Source organism: Sinohyriopsis cumingii, chromosome 7 (assembly GCF_028554795.1).
Source record: "Sinohyriopsis cumingii isolate HCF-2022 chromosome 7, ASM2855479v2, whole genome shotgun sequence".
Lineage (NCBI taxonomy): Eukaryota > Metazoa > Mollusca > Bivalvia > Unionida > Unionidae > Sinohyriopsis > Sinohyriopsis cumingii.
The window spans coordinates 8,142,601-8,163,529 of NC_142967.1; the positions used below are offsets into that span (position 1 = coordinate 8,142,601).

At 33.5% G+C, this 20,929-nt stretch overlaps 1 protein-coding gene across 1 annotated transcript in view; it reads right to left on the minus strand.

Annotated features, from left to right (window-relative positions):
• Nucleotides 1-1,761: 1,761 nt before the first annotated feature.
• LOC149794707 (ATP-dependent RNA helicase DHX58-like) overlaps nucleotides 1,762-20,929 on the minus strand; it is a 122,404-nt gene continuing 103,236 nt past the window's right edge. Inside the window, exon 15 of the mRNA XM_089964318.1 lies at nucleotides 1,762-14,039. Coding sequence (XP_089820444.1) covers nucleotides 13,432-14,039 — 608 coding nt within the window. The 3' untranslated portion in view covers nucleotides 1,762-13,431. The remainder of the gene's footprint in view (nucleotides 14,040-20,929) is intronic.

Genomic DNA, 20,929 nt, shown 5'->3' on the forward strand with positions numbered 1-20,929 from the left:
TGGGGATGGTGTTCCGGGATAAGAGACAATACACCCAGTGATAGACCTGACTGATGATGTTGGGGGTGGTGTTCCGGGATAAGAGGCAAAACACCCAATGATAGACCTGGCTGATGATGTTGGGGATGCAGTATTAGATACACTGTATTTCAATATTGTTAGAATATGAAAGTTTAATGGCATTTTACACCTTTTTTCATATAGTTCAAATTGCATTTGAGAACTGACTAAAATAAATAGGAAGTATACAACCTCTTTGTTATCCATATTTAAAATCTGATATTGTAACCATCAAAAACGTTCTAAAAGACATTTTACATACAAGGTTACTTTCTGCGCATAATTTAATGTTGTTTGGTAAAGTTGTGTTTGTAATGCTTTTTGCTTTAATCATTATTTCCTCTGTTAAAGCTATGGTACATGTTGTTGTTGTTGTTGTAGGGTGTAACACCATTTTTCAGCAATAATATAGGCTATACATTGTGTCCATTATAAATGGTGAAGGAAGAAGTTGGGAAAACCTTGGAAAGAACCACCAACCCATGAGAAGCTACTGGTAAGCTTTCTCACATACCCACATTGGCTGAATCCAAGACTTGAACCCATGCAGACAGAGGTGAGATGGCAGTGATCTGTAATGGAGAACACTTTGGACTACTCGGCCACTCAGGTCCCTCCTGTGGTATATATTATCAAACAAATGTTAAGCATTTAACAGTATAATTTTATTTTAAACTTTGCTTCCACAATATTAAATATTTTGTTTGGTAAATGAATCTGTGCTGTTAGGTAGTTAATTGTGAACTAAATGAAAATATAATAATTAGCATCACAATTTCTTCGATCTTCATAAGTGAATGGTGGACCTGTTGATATTTAAACAACTTTTATTTTAAAAGCATGCTAAATACAACAGTAAAAACTGATATTAAGTGCTGCAATGTCAGCTGTGTTAATACTATTTTTCTTTGGCCTAATATATATCTGTAAGTACAATGTATGGTATTAATTTCATCAAACAGTTGAAGCATTTCTGGTATTCAGTTGTAAGATTTTACGAGTCCAGCACATGAGTAAAGCTTGATGCAAGTTTGTCCGTGTTGCTGTGTTTTTGTTGATTGTTCATGGTTAACTTGAACATCTTTGACATCTGTATGTTATGTGAAGAACCAACATTACTTCTGGACCAAATTAAGAAAAGACCTAAAATAAATACATCACATTTTTTATGCTTCGTGAAGCTGTATCATCTACTTTATCTTACGATGTTTCCTTTTTTTGTGTTCTCGCTTTTAATGTGTAGCTTTCACTTTGTGAACATTTTCCAAGTTTCCTGCCAAATTAAATTCTCTGTGGTTCCTTTTGGCTCTCACACATATTACCTTTGGTATGACATGATATTTTGTTTATTTTACTCTATGTCTCTCTTCAAATCTAAATCTAAATTGAAAGAATGATTAATTACAAGGCGATTTATAAGTTTACTTGAAGTATAGATAATTAATTTCAAATTTATTAGAGAATAAAAAACATGAATTTAAAACATGTCCTTTTGTATTCAAAAGTTAAAAAACATATTAACCGAATTTTAAAGACCTTGTACTTACTGCCATCTTATTGATAAAAGGCATAAGCTAACGTTTAGAAAAGAGATGGTATAAAGAGGAATAGGTTTAAGGATAGTCTAAACCATGGAGAGACAAATACATGTTATGTTCATGGATACAACAAAGACTACATTAAATAAAGATAAGACAATAATGAAAACTACAATCTATTTAATTTATAAAAGATGGCTACATTTTACAAAACCTGAGACAAATTGAATAAAATAACCTTTTCATTCATGATGTTATTTTATCCGATTTGTCTAATCCAGAGCAACAGCAAAAATGTTTCAACTGGTCAAATATGATTGTATACTGCAGTCTTTTATCACTGAAATATTTTATCACATGACTGTGTCTACAGCACATTTTGTCTCTGACATGGTTGTACCTCTGGTATACATTTAGAGCATGAAAAGCCTCTACTCGACATTTGATAAGGGATGTTGTAGCAATTGTTCTAAAGGTCACTAAAGGTCACAACATATTCATCATATTTATTTATTAAGCATTTTCTTCTTCAACATCGCCGTTTGCAGAGAGGCTTCATGGTTGTGTTTTGCAGTCTCCAACATTTTATGCTACAGCGCTCTGTATGATCCTTTTAACATCGATATCTTCATTGCAGATAGAGGTACCTAGTAATCCCAGTTTAAATTGAAAAAAATCCAATGGAATGTATTATTCCCTTTCAAACCATGCAATAATTTTTCAGTTTTTTTTATAAAGAAGTTATTGGTTGGTATAAATATGTTAAACAGTGAGGCAGCATATGATTTGGTTATTTTACATCACCGACATATATTCTCTAAACGTTTTCATTTATATCATCTCTTTCAGTTAAATTTATACCTAATATCTTCATTCCCCTTGCAATAGCATTATTCAATCCCAGCAGGTATTCTTCCAATTCTGGAGTAATGGGATTGTTCCTATTTTTGTCTTCCATAAATAAAAAAATTTCCAACTGTCCATCTACAGCCACTCTGTCCATTTATCAGACTAAAATCTTCATTTTTTCATTTACTAAAAAGTGTCCGGGACCAGTGGCAAGAGTATCAAAGTCCTGAAGATTACACAAGAAGTGACTACGAATGCACTGCAAATACGAAATCATATTTAGATGAAACTAATCCATCATGAGACGATTTTACAATTCCTCAACTAGATTTAGATAAAACTAATCCATCATGAGACGATTTTACAATTCCTCAACTAGATTTAGATAAAACTAATCCATCATGAGACGATTTTATAACTAGATTATCATGCAGATTCATTGGTATAAAGAAGACATCATGTGAAATTTAAAAATAGATGAATAACAATATGAGTTGATGATAAATAATCTTATAATTAAAGACAGAAAGTTATATGTTATGATACAGATGGAAACTCAGTAAGAGTTTCTTAACTAAATAACCCCATAAAGATAGCTCAAAACTATAATAATAATAATAACAATAATAACAATAATAAGAAGAAGAAGAAGAAAAGTTGGATCCATATATAAATAGACAGAGGGTAAAGATTTTGGGAAAAGTTAAAATAGCATTCAAATATTTATTCCAAATTCAAGTTTCAAGAGCATTTGTTATCCCTGCATATTAAGGAGATGTGTTCCATGTATTACAAGTGTCAGGGTCTGCACAAAGTTCAAAATATGTACTAGAATCAACAGTCATCATCAGAAATCATATACAAGTCTATATGGATACTGAGATGCCCAAAACACACCAATATACTGTTCAATCACCAAGTATTAGAAGTGGAAAATGTAACAGATTATCAAAATGAAAAGATTTTTTTTATAGAGAACTCCCTCCTGCAGTAATGGGATTATTCCCTGCATAAGAGGGAAGAGAATTAGCGGGTGATATGAATTAGAAATTGTAAATCCTAAAATAGTGCAGATGATGACATCTTATATTTCAATGGATGAAAACAATTTGAAGAGATTGAAAAAGAAATTATTAGAGACACTGAAGCAGCCAAATTGAAAGGTATTGAAACTAATGATGTACAATTAGTTTAACATCTTATACAGTTGGAGAGAGTTTTAAAAGAAAATATTAAAGAAAAAATATTTAAGAAATTAAAGAAAAATTGCCATTAGGTGAAAGTCAGAAAAAAAACTTTTACAAAGGTTTCACAATAGATGATATTGTTTCTGCAATATTTATAAATGTATCAGATGTTCACTAGCAAAAGCAAATTTTGTAAAAGTTTTAGCATGGGTTGGTGAAGGAGTGGCAGTAGAGTTGACTTGTTTTGACATTGGGGGGTTTGGTATGTGAGTTTTTTTATTTATTAATGGTGTAAACTTGACAATAATAATGGTGACAAATATATAACATATTTTAAGAAAAATAAAGTATACCAGCTTAATCAAATATGAGCACCAATATAAATTTTAAAAAATTGTATTTAATGATAAGTATATTTTTTTTCTTTTACATTTTTAAATTACCATACATCACCCTGTCACAGGTCTTTCCAGTGACACAGACAGTGACCATAATACACTTAAAGCCTTCACTAGAAGTTGTAAATATGTTCTAACGTTTCTTATCTGTTAGCGTCATGTCCCACCCAGTCACACTATCCTGACACCAGGCCGACCAGTCCTAACACTAACCTCTTAATGCTGAGCACCTAGCAAGGCAGATGTTAGTACCATTTTTATAAGCCTCTGGTATGATTTGGCCAGTGTTCAAACCCATGACCTCTTGCATGTGAGGCAGAAGCTCTAACCACTAGGCCACCTGAGTGGTCATCCAAGGATTTAAAAATATGGTATTTTGTCAATGATATGCATGTTTGTCTATTAATCTGCCTAGATAGACTACTACTAAAGACCACAAGGTATGTTATTACTGCACAGTTGGTACAGGTAAAGGTATGCAACCGACACCTGGCATGGATGGGTTTATGTTGTGGTTTCTCCCATCTCTTTTGTTTAGTGTGTTGATTTGTGGCACTGATGCAATAAAAACTGCACGGTGTGTGATAAAGCCCACTACAGCTGCTGTAACATCCACGATTCAGTTCCACTTGACTGAGTGGAAATACATTATGCTTACTTGACATCCACCAGATTTCGTGGACTTTCAACATCTGCAGTGGATACTTAACCCCCTGCCCCATGTTCGCATCTACCATGTTAAGTGGGAAATCCATAATCCCCGATATGTGGACTATAAAAATATGAATGTGTATTTGTATGTATTATTCATTTGAATACATTTAAATACTTTGAGCAAAAATCAACTCTTCAACAAAAATCATAATGTTGGCGAGATAATGTATAAAAGCCAATAGACGGTTTAAAATGTAAACAACACAACAGTTTCCGCATACTATTTTAGGCATTTTACAAATAAAAGAAACCATTAAGCAGCACATATCCTAAAATGAAAAATAATTCATGCTACAATCAATAGATTCTTCCAGATTACAGTATATAACAGAAAATTTACATCCTTACCTTCTTAGATCTATTCATTGTACAAATTACAGCATGCAACAGAAACATTAAGCATCTAAACAATCTTATTCAAATGACTACAAATTACAGTATTCAATATAGAAATTAAGTCCATACTTTCATGGATCAAACCACTGTACAAATTACAGTATTCAATATAGAAAATTAATTCCATACCTTCTTGGATCAAACCACTGTACAAATTACAGTATGCAACAGAAAAATTAATTACATCCATACTTTCATTCCACAAATTACAGAATTCATTTGAGAAAACAATTCCATACATTTTGAATAAAATCACTGCACAAATTAATCAGAAAATGCATCATAACAAAGATGATGTTTTATGACCAGAAAGTTTTGTAAATCACATATTCTCATGTTCCCCTATTCCATCCCACCAACCCTGAAAAGTTTGTGCATCTAGGGTCAAGCACCCATTCCATCCCACCAACCCTGAAAACTTTGTGCATATGGTCAGTCACCCAAGTGTTAAGATCAGTGACTAGTTTTAGCTGCAAAGCTTTTTTCAACATGTCTAGTAAGCAAATATACAGTAGAACATGCCCAGTAAGCATATATACAGTAGAATATGCCTAGCAAGCATATATATAGTAGAACATGCATAGTAAGCAAATATACAGTAGAACATGCCTAGTAAGCAAATATACAGTAGAATGTGCCTAGTAAGCAAATATACAGTAGAATGTGCCTAGTAAGCATATGTATAGTAGAACATGCCTAGTAAGCAAATATACAGTAGAACATGCCTAGTAAGCATATACATGTATACAGTAGAACATGCCTAGTAAGCATATATACAGTAGAACATGCCCAGTAAGCATATATACAGTAGAATGTGCCTAGTAAGCATATATACAGTAGAACATGCCCAGTAAGCATATATACAGTAGAACATGCCCAGTAAGCATATCCAAAGCCTTCCATAAGAACAGGAGCCATCTTAAAAAACAATTTAAAATTGTTCCATGTGGTCATAAAAAGTTGAATTGCAATATCTGCTACATAATACTTGATACTGACCTTATAAAAAGCTTTGCAGATATTAAAAATATTACCTACAAACAACTAAATTAATTGAAGAAAAACCACACGTATGTATGATCATTACATGCTATTTTTATATATGTTGTAAAAATTAAAAAGAATATATATATATTGTTAAAAATATATTAATGTGTGTAAATACATGTATTGATATATGTGTGGATGATTAACAATATATGTGCATTTAAGTGTGAAAGAAAGTGATCATGACTGCCAAATGCAAACTATATATATATGTGTGTGTGTGTGTGTGTGTGTGTGTGTGTGATTATATCACTCATAGTGGGAGCTTAATAGCTGTTATGTCCTGATCTGGTGAGAGACAACTGACCCTGGGACCCCAAGTCAGCTACATATCTCACTATAGTAACAAGGTTGATCTTAATAGTTACTAAGTTATGATCCAGCATCACACAAACACCCATTCCCATTTAAACCCCATTTCACATCTGCTGTACCCCCATCTGATACTTGAATCAGTCATCACACACACCAATTTTCATCTGAAATTGCCTCAGGATACTTGAGAATTATTAAAATTTGTATGTAAAATAACCCCCTCCTGCCTATAACCACCCATAAGGTCTGTAAAAGAACCCCCTCCTGCCTATAACCACCCATAAGGTCTGTAAAACAACCCCTTCCTGCCTATAACCACCCATAAGGTCTGTAAAAGAACCCCCTCCTGCCTATAACCACCCATAAGGTCTGTAAAACAACCCCCTCCTGCCTATAACCACCCATAAGGTCTGTAAAACAACCCCCTCCTGCCTATAACCACCCATATGGTCTGTCAAACAACTCCTTCCTGCCTAGATCCACCTGTAGGGTTTGTAAAACTACTCCCTCCTGCCTAGATCCATCCATAGGGTCTGTCAAACACTCCTTCCTGCCTAGATCCACCTGTAGGGTTTGTAAAACAACCACCTCCAGCCTAGATCCACCCATAGGGTCTGTTAAACAACTCCAACCTGCCTAGATCCACCTGTAGAGTTTATAAAACACCCACTTCCTGCCTAGATCCACCTTTAGGGTTTATAAAACAAGCCCCTCCTGCCTAGATCCACCTGTAGATTGTGTAAAATAACCCACTTCTCCCTAGATCCAATTGTAAGGCGTGTAAATCAACCCCTTTCTTCCTAGATCCACCTGTAATGTCTGGTTCTAAATGTTCATATAGCCATCCATTTTGGAGTAGACAACAATATTTTCAAGGTAGCTTCCATTGTGACCATCTTAAAGGTTAGTCATTTTCATTAGGACCATGCAGACACCATAAGAACTCTTCAGATGTAAAACTCGTGTCAAAATAACTATTCAAACCAAGATTTTCAAGATGGCCACATATTGGATGTCAGATCAGCACAATTTTAATATAAGATCTACAAAACATTATAACAAGTCTTTTAGTGAAAATCCCATGAAAAAATGACCATTCATTTTGGAGAATTAGTGATATGATTTTCTGACCAACCACTATGGCAGCCATATTAGACCCCAGGATGGTATGACTTTCAAGGAGTAGCAATAAAAACATTTTCTAGGCGACTGCTATGTTGGTCGTACAGCACCATTTTCATTTAGGACCGAGCAGACATCATAATAAGTCTTTTAGTGGAAACCTCATGTTGATATGATGATCCATTCAAGAAGAGTAGAAATAACAAGATGATGGCCTCTTTGTGTCAACAATACTGGATGTCTGATCGGCACCATGTTCATTTAAGACCAACTGAACAGCATAAGATGTCTTTTGGTGAGAACCCTACATCAATATAACTTGTCTTCAGGAGGAGTTATGGTAAGATTTTCAAGATAGCTGCCAAGACGACCATCTTGGAGTTCAGATTCAGCACTATTTTTATTAAGGACCAACTGAACATCAAAAGAAATTTTAGTGAAAACCCTATGTGGATATAACCATCCATTCAGGAGTAGTAGCTATAACAAGATTTTCAAGATGGCTGCTGTGGCGGCTATGCTGGATGTCCAAGCAGCAACACTGTCATCTAGGACAAACTAGACCAAGGGATGAATGTCTGTGTAAAGTTTGATGGCAACTGTCCAATTGGTTCAGGAGGATAGTAATTACAATCTTGTACTAATGGATTGATGGCTGTTAGACAACGGACAACATACCATTCCATAACCCTACTGGTCTATGACCAGTAGAGCTAAAACCGCTTCAACTGAAAAAATGCCCCATGGTCAGTACTAACAACCTTTAGATTAGTCCCTTATGATATGTGTCAAGGTCAAGGTGTGTCAGCAAATGACATCTTTGTAGCAAAATATGTGATGCTTAGGTCTAAATTAAAAAGTATACTATTATACATTAATTTTTTAGAACAGTTGAATGAAATAAAAGTGTTGTTCAGAAAGAATGACGTTTTTTTTAATAAATAATTAGTTTGAGAGGAAACCAGTAAATCGTGGAAGGTTAATACTAACTCAAAGCAGCAGTAAATCCTGAACCGAAAATATCACATTTTCTGGTACATTTAATAACTAGGTACATCAATGTTTTTTATTCTTTTGATATTATCTTTAAATGTCTGTATACATACATCTGAATGTATGTATGTATGTATGTATGTAGTACACATATGTACAATGTCTAGAACAGAAACATCAGAATCTAAAATCATTTATTAAATGTAGCAAGATTTATTAGTGACATCTAAATTACACATTTAATAGCTCATTTGCTGACTGAAAGAGTTATGATTTTTTTAAAATATTTGATCAAGATTTCCTCTCCAGCAGGACAAAATCTTAAATTTTGCTCTTTGAGTCATAAATCTGTACATTCTATTTTCAAATATATATATATATATATATATATATATATATATATATATATATATATATATATATATCTTAATATAATTTCAAAGGTCTCCAAAAAATGGTCTGGTAAAAGTCTGAGCATTCTTGGCAATGTCAGAACATGAATTTCCCCAAATTTAGAAAATTAATTTTACTGAGATATGCCTTCTGCATCTAATTTAAAAATTATACATGATATCTTTTTAAACTTACAATTAAAATTTTTGACTTGAATGATCACAGCAAGTATGTCTAGATAAGTAAATTCTGAAATTGCATGAAATGTCATTTTGCAGTGTTGTTTGTACAGTGTTGGATCAACAAATGTATTTTTGCAGTGTTGCTTGACAGTATTGGACCAAAAAATATCTCTTTGCAGTGTTGTTTGCACAGTGTTGGACCAAGAATGTCTTATTGTACATTTGCTTGAACAGTGTTGGACCGAAAATGTCTTTTTGCAGTGTTGCTTGTACAGTGTTGGACAAAAGCACATCTGATGAATAACAGCAATTAGGAATTTTACCAGACCCTCATATGACAGATCTCTCAAAGCGAACAAGTTTAAAAGAATGAACTAAATTGACAGGCCTCTGAGACAAGTGAGAGTCAATATGAATGAGACTAAAATGACAGATTTCTTTCTGAATATCTGAGTACAAAATAGGTAACTCTTGTAAAACAAAACTATCATCAAGGTGGTAGGGGACAGTTGCATAAATTGGCCCTTGGCAAATTTCTTAACTTAAGGTTATGATGGGACTTTCTGAGTTACTGTTGTTTAATAATTAAAGATATAGATATGTTTATGAATTAAGTGTTGCAGGATTATATTGTTCTTGAAAATGACGTGAGGCATGTACACCTCATAATGTATTAAGATGGCTCCTTAGGTCTCCTGACACAGCTCTGTATATTGGGTTCCAGTTTCACCAACAACTCTCAAAGTTTAGTCTATACTTATAACTGTGACATCTGATTGGTGAATTTCAAGTCAGACCTGTATTTAAGTCAATCAGATGACTGTAATTTAGACTTCAGTTAAAATCCAGACTTTATTATGGATACCTAATCCTAATGTTTGTAGGTTTTTCAAAATAATTTTTTTTCCTTTCAGCATTAAAGCCAGCATTACTTATTTTATATACTGTTTTGGAATACAGATACATATCCCTTCATTTTTACTGTGATGCCACCCCGTTAGAATATGAATATCCCTTCATTTATACTGTGATGCCAGCCAGAATATGGATATCCCTTCATTTATACTGTAATTCCACCCAGATAAAATATGGATACATATCCCTTCATTTATACTGTGATGCCACCCAGTTAAAATATGGATACATATCCCTTCATTTATACTGTGATGCCAATCAGTTAGAATATGAATATCCCTTCATTTATACTGTGATGCCACCCAGTTGAAATATGGATACACATCCCTTCATTTATACTGATTCCACCCAGTTAGAATACAAATATCCCTTCATTTATAATGTGATTCCACCCAGAATATGAATATCCCTTCATTTATAATGTGATTCCACCCAGTTAAAATATGGATACATATCCCTTCATTTATTGTGTGATGCCACCCAGTTAAAATATGAATACATATCCCTTCATTTATACTGTGATGCCATTCAGTTAGAATATGGATATGTGTCCCTTCATTTTTACTGTGATGCCAGCCAGAATATGGATATCCCTTCATTTATACTGTGATGCCACCCAGTTGAAATATGGATACATATCCCTTCATTTATACTGTGATTCCACCCAGTTAGAATATGAATATCCCTTCATTTATAATGTGATTCCACCCAGAATATGAATATCCCTTCATTTATAATGTGACTCCACCCAGTTAAAATATGGATACATATCCCTTCATTTATTGTGTGATGCCACCCAGTCAAAATATGGATACATATCCCTTCATTTATACTGTGATGCCATTCAGTTAGAATATGGATATGTGTCCCTTCACTTTTACTGTGATGCCAGCCAGAATATGGATATCCCTTCATTTATACTGTGATGCCACCCAGTTGAAATATGGATACATATCCCTTCATTTATACTGTGATTCCACCCAGAATATGGATATACCTTCATTTATACTGTGATTCCACCCAGTTAAAATATGGATACATATCCCTTCATTTTTACTGTGATTCCACCCAGTTAGAATATGAATATCCCTTCATTTATACTGTGATGCCACTCAGTTAGAATATGGAAGTGTCCCTTCATTTATACTGTGATGCCAGCCAGAATATGGATATTCCTTCATTTATAATGTGATTCCACCCAGTTAGAATATGGATACATATCCCTTCATTTATACTGTGATTCCACCAGTTAGAAAATGAATATCCCTTCATTTATAATGTGATTCCACCCAGTTAAAATATGGATACATATCCCTTCATTTATTGTGTGATGCCACCCAGTTAAAATATGAATACATATCCCTTCATTTATACTGTGATGCCATTCAGTTAGAATATGGATATGTGTCCCTTCATTTTTACTGTGATGCCAGCCAGAATATGGATATCCCTTCACTTATACTGTGATGCCACCCAGTTGAAATATGGATACATATCCCTTCATTTATACTGTGATTCCACCCAGTTAGAATATGAATATCCCTTCATTTATAATGTGAGTCCACCCAGAATATGAATATCCCTTCATTTATAATGTGATGCCACCCAGTTAAAATATGGATACATATCCCTTCATTTATACTGTGATGCCACCCAGTTAAAATATGGATACATATCCCTTCATTTATACTGTGATGCCATTCAGTTAGAATATGGATATGTGTCCCTTCACTTTTACTGTGATGCCAGCCAGAATATGGATATCCCTTCATTTATACTGTGATGCCACCCAGTTGAAATATGGATACATATCCCTTCATTTATACTGTGATTCCACCCAGAATATGGATATCCCTTCATTTATACTGTGATTCCACCCAGAATATGGATATCCCTTCATTTATACTGTGATTCCACCCAGTTAAAATATGGATACATATCCCTTCATTTTTACTGTGATTCCACCCAGTTAGAATATGAATATCCCTTCATTTATACTGTGATGCCACTCAGTTAGAATATGGAAATGTGTCCCTTCATTTATACTGTGATGCCAGCCAGAATATGGATATTCCTTCATTTATACTGTGATTCCACCCAGTTAGAATATGGATACATATCCCTTCATTTATACTGTGATTCCACCAGTTAGAATATGAATATCCCTTCATTTATAATGTGATTCCACCCAGAATATGAATATCCCTTCATTTATAATGTGATTCCACCCAGTTAAAATATGGATACATATCCCTTCATTTATACTGTGATGCCACCCAGTTAAAATATGGATACATATCCCTTCATTTATACTGTGATGCCACCCAGTTAAAATATGAATATCCCTTCATTTATACTGTGATGCCACCCCGTTAGAATATGAATATCCCTTCATTTATACTGTGATTCCACCCAGAATATGGATATCCCTTCATTTATACTGTGATGCCACCCAGTTAAAATATGGATACATATCCCTTCAATTATACTGTGATGCCACTCAGTTAGAATATGGATATGTGTCCCTTCATTTTTACTGTGATGTCATTCAGAATATAGATATGTGTGCCTTCATTTTACTGTGATGTCAAAGTTCTGGTCCTAGTTGTTGGTTAACAGAAATGCTTACAGTTTCCAACAAACTAAAACAATTAAGGTAAAAAAAAGATGCACACTTTACATATATATATATATATATATATATATATATATATATATATATATATATAAAAATTAGTAATGTATGTGAATACACCTGAAGAGCATCCATAAAGATGATGTGAAATTGAGAAATGCGAAAGCACTCGAAGGAATAAAGCATAGATATTTTTCTGATCTTCTGTGATATTAACTAATTTTTCTATGCATTATCCAAAACATGGACAGATTTATTGTTTCATATATATATATATATATATATATATATATATATATATATAATATATATATATATATATTCCAGCAATTAAAACAGTTCTTATGTGTGATGGGTTTAAATACTGACATTCCTTTCCAACAACGTAACAACCCACACAAATAAACTGGAAATATCTTATTATACCATAAACAATTACCACACGATAGCAAAACAAAGAAATTACCCAATCACCCATCACAAATCATATAAATTATGAACAAGAGTTGAAATCAAGCTAGAGCTTTGCTAATAAGAAACTTACACAAATCTCTTCCCCCACCACATTAAAAGTGATTTTAGTTTTCTGATTTAATGACCATTGTATATTTGGTATCATTTTTTAAACAATGTCCTACTCTACCGACAATGAAGAGATCTAGTGCCCAAGTGTTTGCAAACTGGCTTTCATTCCTGACTATCCGGAATATTCTTTCTGTCCTCATTTGTTAACTGAGGCACCTTGAATGGAACTTGTTTCCACTTTTTGAATTTCTTTGGTGTACCTCCTTGGCCCACAACAACAAATTTGTCTATTTTGATTACAGGTAATTTTTGAAGCCTGTAAATACAGAATTGACCGAAATCCTCATCACAATTGCCACAAAATATTTTGCCAATAAATTTAATTTCTGTATCTTCATATCCACGATTTTTGCGGAAATTAACTCTTTGTCCAAATGATGGATCAATAACTACAAAATGTGAATTCTGAATTTGTCGTATGTCATATGACTTACAAATGAAATGATCGCATGCAACACAACGCAAATCATACTCTCCAAGTGCTAAGCGATTTTCCTTTTGTTTAGCCTCACGATCAAGTTTCTCCTGATCCTGAATCTGTCTCAGAGATTTTGTGAAACCTTGTGGATCCTGCTGTATGTCTGTCTTTAGCTCACTGACAGCCTTCTGCATAAGTTCTTCACGCATCATATTAATCTCTTCTTTTTGAGCTGTCCCTTTTCCTTCTTGGGCAACAACATGGTATTTACTGTCCATAGCCCTAGCTCTGCCTGTATAAAAAATTATATATGAAGTATTTACAGTCCATAGCCCTTGCTCTGCCTGCATGAAAAATTATATATGAAGTATTTACTGTCCATAGCCCTTACTCTGCCTACATAAAAAATTATATATGAAGTATCTCCTGTCTATAGCCCTTGCTCTGACTGCATGAAAAATTATATATGAAGCATTTACTGTCCATAGCCCTTACTCTGCCTACATAAAAAATTATATATGAAGCATTTACTGTCCATAGCCCTTACTATGCCTGCATTTAAAATTATATATGAAGTATTTACTGTCCATAGCCCTAGCTCGATCTTATCTGCCTATATGAAAAATTATATATGAAGTATTTACTATCCACAGCCCTTGCGCTGTTTGCATTTAAAAGTATATATGAAGTATTTACTGTCCATAGCCCTTAGTCTGCCTACATAAAAAATTATATATGAAGTATCTACAGTCCATAGCCATTGCTCTGACTGCATAAAAAATTATACATCAAGTATTTACTGTAAATAGCCCTTACTCTGACTGCCTTTAAAATTATATATGAAGTATTTACAGTCCACAGCCCTTGCTCTGACTGACTTTAAAATTATATATGAAGTATTTACAGTCAATAGGCCTTACTCTGCCTGCATTTAAAATTATATATGAAGTATTTACAGTCCATAGCCCTTAATCTGACTGCCTTTAAAATTATATATGAAGAATTTACTGTCCATAGCCCTAGCTCGATCTTATCTGCCTATATGAAAAATTATATATGAAGTATTTACTATCCACAGCCCTTGCGCTGTTTGCATTTAAAATTATACATGAAGTATTTACAGTCCACATCCCTTACTCTGACTGCCTTTAAAATTATACATGAAGTATTTACAGTCCACAGCCCTTACTCTGACTGCCTTTAAAATTATACATGAAGTATTTACAGTCCAAAGCCCTTACTCTGACTGCCTTTAAAATTATATATGTAGTATTTACAGTCCACAGCCCTTGCTCTGACTGACTTTAAAATTATATATGAAGTATTTACAGTCCATAGGCCTTACTCTGCCTGCTTTTAAAATTATATATGAAGTATTTACAGTCCGCAGCCCTTGCTCTGACTGCATTTAAAATTATATATGAAGTATTTACAGTCCGCAGCCCTTGCTCTGACTGCATTTAAAATTATATATGAAGTATTTACAGTCTGCAGCCATTACTCTGACTGCCTTTAAAATTATACATGAAGTATTTACAGTCCACAACCCTTACTCTGACTGCCTTTAAAATTATATATGAAGTATCTACTGTCCACAGCCCTTGCTCTGACTGACTTTAAAATTATATATGAAGTATTTACAGTCCACAGCCCTTGCTCTGATTGACTTTAAAATTATATATGAAGTATTTACAGTCCATAGCCCTTACTCTGCCTGCATTTAAAATTATGTATGAAGTATTTACAGTCCATAGCCCCTAATCTGACTGCCTTTAAAATTATATATGAAGTATTTACTGTCCATAGCCCTTACTCTGACTGCCTTTAAAATTATATATGAAGTATATACAGTCCACAGCCCTTGCTCTTCCTGCATTTAAAATTATATATGAAGTATTTACAGTCCACAGCCCTTACTCTGACTGCCTTTAAAATCATATATGAAGCATTTACAGTCCACAGCCCTTACTCTTCCTGCATTTAAAATTATACATGAAGTATTTAAAGTCCATAGCCCTTACTCTGACTGCATTTAAAAATTATATATGAAGTATTTACAGTCCATAGCCCTTACTCTGACTACCTCCAAAATTATGAATGACGTATTTACAGTCCATAGCCCTTACTCTGGCTGCATTTAAAATTATGAATGAAGTATTTACAGTCCAAAGCCCTTGCTTTCCTGCATTTAAAATTATATATGAAGTATTTATAGTCAATAGCCCTTGCTTTGCCTGCATGAACAAAAATATATATAAAGTATTTACGGTCCAAAGCCCTTGCTCTCCCTGCATTTAAAATTATATATGAAGTCTTTATACTCAATAGCCCCTGCTCTTCCTGCATTTAAAATTATATATGAAGTATTTACAGTCTAAAGCCCTTGCTCTCCCTGCATTTAAAATTATGTATGAAGTATTTACGGTCCAAAGCCCTTGCTCTCCCTGCATTTAAAATTATATATGAAGTCTTTACTGTCCATAGCCCTTACTCTGCCTGCATTTAAAATTTTACATGAAGTATTTACAGTCCATAGCCCTTACTATGCCTGCATTTAAAATTATATACGAAGTATTTACTGTCCATAGCCCTTACTCTGCCTGCATTTAAAATTATGTATGAAGTATTTACAGTCCATAGCCCTTACCATGCCTGCATTTAAAATTATGTATGAAGTATATACAGTCCATAGCCCTTACTCTGCCTGCATTTAAAATTTTACATGAAGTATTTACAGTCCATAGTCCTTACTCTGACTGCATTTAAAATTATATATTAAGTATTTACAGTCCATAGCCCATGCTCTGCCTGCACTTAAAATTATGTATGAAGTATTTACAGTCCATAGCCCTTACTCTGACTGCATTTAAAATTATACATGAAGTATTTACTGTCCATAGCCCTTACTCTGCCTGCATTTAAAATTTTACATGAAGTATTTACAGTCCATAGCCCTTACTATGCCTGCATTTAAAATTATTTACGAAGTATTTACTGTCCATAGCCCTTACTCTGCCTGCATATAAAATTATGTATGAAATATTTACAGTCCATAGCCCTTACCATGCCTGCATTTAAAATTATGTATGAAGTATATACAGTCCATAGCCCTTACTCTGCCTGCATTTAAAATTATACATGAAGTATTTACTGTCCATAGCCCTTACTCTGCCTGCATTTAAAATTATGTATGAAGTATTTACTGTCCATAGCCCTTACTATGCCTGCATTTAAAATTATGTATGAAGTATATACAGTCCATAGCCCTTACTCTGCCTGCATTTAAAATTATACATGAAGTATTTACTGTCCATAGCCCTTACTCTGCCTGCATTTAAAATTATGTATGAAGTATTTACAGTCCATAGCCCTTGCTCTGCCTGCATTTAAAATTATATATGAAGTATTTACAGTCCATAGCCCTTACTCTGATTGCATTTAAAATTATATATGAAGTATTTACTGTTAATAGCCCTTACTCTGACTGCATTTAAAATTATGTATGAAGTATTTACAGTCCATAGCCCTTACTCTGACTGCATTTAAAATTATGTATGAAGTATTTACAGTCCACAGCTCTTACTCTGACTGCATTTAAAATTATATATTAAGTATTTACTGTCAATAGCCCTTACTCTGATTGCATTTAAAATTATGTATGAAGTATTTACAGTCCATAGCCCTTACTCTGACTGCATTAAAAATTATATATGAAGTATTTACAGTCCATAGCCCTTGCTCTTCCTGCATTCAAAATTATATATGAAGTATTTACAGTCCATTGCCCTTACTCTGACTGCCTTTAAAATTATATATGAAGTATATACAGTCCACAGCCCTTGCTCTTCCTGCATTTAAAATTATATATGAAGCATTTACAGTCCACAGCCCTTACTCTTCCTGCATTTAAAATTATACATGAAGTATTTACAGTCCATAGCCCTTACTCTGACTGCATTTAAAATTATATATTAAGTATTTACTGTCAATAGCCCTTACTCTGATTGGATTTAAAATTATGTATGAAGTATTTACAGTCAATAGTCCTTGCTCTTCCTGCATTTAAAATTATGTATGAAGTATTTACTGTCAATAGCCCTTACTCTGATTGCATTTAAAATTATATATGATGTATTTACAGTCCATAGCCCTTGCTCTTCCTGCATTTAAAATTATGTATGAAGTATTTACAGTCCATAGCCCTTGCTCTTCCTGCATTTAAAATTATGTATGAAGTATTTACTGTCAATAGCCCTTACTCTGATTGCATTTAAAATTATGTATGAAGTATTTACAGTCCATAGCCCTTGCTCTTCCTGCATTTAAAATTATGTATGAAGTATTTACTGTCAATAGCCCTTACTCTGATTGCATTTAAAATTATGTATGAAGTATTTACTGTCAATAGCCCTTACTCTGACTGCATTTAAAATTATGAATGAAGTATTTACAGTCCACAGCCCTTGCTCTGCCTGCAGTTAGAATTATATATGAAGTATTTACAGTCCACAGCCCTTGTGCTGCCTGCATTTAAAATTATAGATGAAGTATTTATAGTCAATAGCCCTTACTCTGATTGCATTTAAAATTATATATGAAGTATTTACTGTCCATAGCCCTTGCTCTGATTGCATTTAAAATTATATATGAAGTATTTACTGTCCATAGCCCTTACTCTGATTGCATTTAAAATTATATATGAAGTATTTACAGTCCATAGCCCTTACTCTGCCTGCATTTAAAATTATGTATGAAGTATTTACAGTCCATAGCCCTTACTCTGACTGCATTTAAACTTATATATGAAGTATTTACAGTCCACAGCCCTTGTGTAGCCTGCATTTAAAATTATATATGAAGTATTTACATCCCATAGCCCTTACTCTGACTGCATCTAAAATTATATCTGAAGTATTTACAGTCCATAGCCCTTACTCTGCCTGCATTTAAAATTATATATGATGTATTTACAGTCCATAGCCCTTACTATGCCTGCATTTAAAATTATATACGAAGTATTTAGTGTCCATAGCCCTTACTCTGATTGCATTTAAAATTATATATGAAGTATTTACTGTCCATAGCCCTTACTCTGATTGCATTTAAAATTATGTATGAAGTATTTACAGTCCATAGCCCTTGCTCTGCCTGCATTTAAAATTATGTATGAAGTATTTACAGTCCATAGCCCTTGCTCTCCCTGCATTTAAAATTATATATGAAGTATTTATAGTCAATAGCCCTTACTCTGCCTGCCTTTAAAATTATATATGAAGTATTTACTGTCCACAGCCCTTGCTCTCTCTGCATTTAAAATTTTACATGAAGTATTTACTGTCAATAGCCCTTGCTCTGCCAGCATCAAAAATTATATATGAAGTATTTACAGTCCATAGCCCTTACTCTGACTGCCTTTAAAATTAGATATGAAGTATTTACAGCCAATAGCCCATACTCTGACTGCCTTTAAAATTATATATGAAGTATTTACAGTCCATAGCCCTTGCTCTGCCTGCATTTAAAATTATACATGAAGTATTTACAGTCCATAGCCCTTGCTCTGCCTGCATTTAAAATTATATATGAAGTATTTACAGTCCATAGCCCTTGCTCTGCCTGCATTTAAAATTTTACATGAAGTATATACAGTCCATAGCCCTTACTCTGACTGCCTTTAAAATTATATATGAAGTATTTACAGTCCATAGCACTTACTCTGACTGCATTTAAAATTATATATGAAGTATTTACAGTCCATAGCCCTTACTCTGACTGCATTTAAAATTATATATCAAGTATTTACTGTCCACAGCCCTTACTTTGCCTGCATTTAAAATTTTACATGAAGTATTTACAGTCCATAGCCCTTACTATGCCTGCATTTAAAATTATATATGAAGTATTTACTGTGCATAGCCCTTACTCTGCCTGCATTTAAAATTATGTATGAAGTATTTACAGTCCATAGCCCTTAGTATGCCTGCATTTAAAATTATACATGAAGTATTTACAGTCCACAGCCCTTGTGCTGCCTGCATTTAAAATTATGTATGAAGTATTTACAGTCCATAGCCCTTGCTCTGACTGCATTTAAAATTATATATGAAGTATTTACAGTCAAAGCCCTTGCTCTGCCTGCATTTAAAATTATATATGAAGTATTTACAGTCCATAGCCCTTACTCTGAATGCATTTCAAATTATGTATGAAGTATTTACAGTCAATAGCCCTTACTCTGACTGCATTTAAAATTATATATGAAGTATTTACTGTCCATAGCCCTTGCTCTGCCTGCATTTAAAATTATATATGAAGTATTTACTGTCCATAGCCCTTACTCTGATTGCATTTAAAATTATATATGAAGTATTTACTGTCCATAGCCCTTACTCTGATTGCATTTAAAATTATGTATGAAGTATTTACAGTCCATAGCACTTGCTCTTCCTGCATTTAAAATTATGTATGAAGTATTTACAGTCCATAGCCCTTACTCTGATTGCATTTAAAATTATATATGAAGTATTTACTGTCCATAGCCCTTGCTCTGATTGCATTTAAAATTATGTATGAAGTATTTACAGTCCACAGCCCTTACTCTGATTGCATTTAAAATTATGTATGAAGTATTTACTGTCCATAGCCCTTACTCTAATTGCATTTAAAATTATGTATGAAGTATTTACAGTCCACAGCCCTTACTCTGACTGCATTTAAAATTGTATATGAAGTATTTACTGTCCATAGCCCTTACTCTGATTGCATTTAAAATTATGTATGAAGTATTTACAGTCCACAGCCCTTACTCTGACTGCATTTAAAATTATGTATGAAGTATTTACAGTCCACAGCCCTTACTCTGACTGCATTTAAAATTATATATGAAGTATTTACAGTCCATAGCCCTTACTCTGACTACATTTAAAATTATATATGAAGTATTTACAGTCCATAGCCCTTACTCTGATTGCATTAAAATTATGTATGAAGTACTTACAGTCCACAGCCCTTACTCTGATTGCATTTAAAATTATGTATGAAGTATTTACTGTCCATAGCCCTTACTCTGATTGCATTTAAAATTATGTATGAAGTATTTACAGTCCACAGCCCTTACTCTGACTGCACTTAAAATTATATATGAAGTATTTACAGTCCATAGCCCTTACTCTGACTGCATTT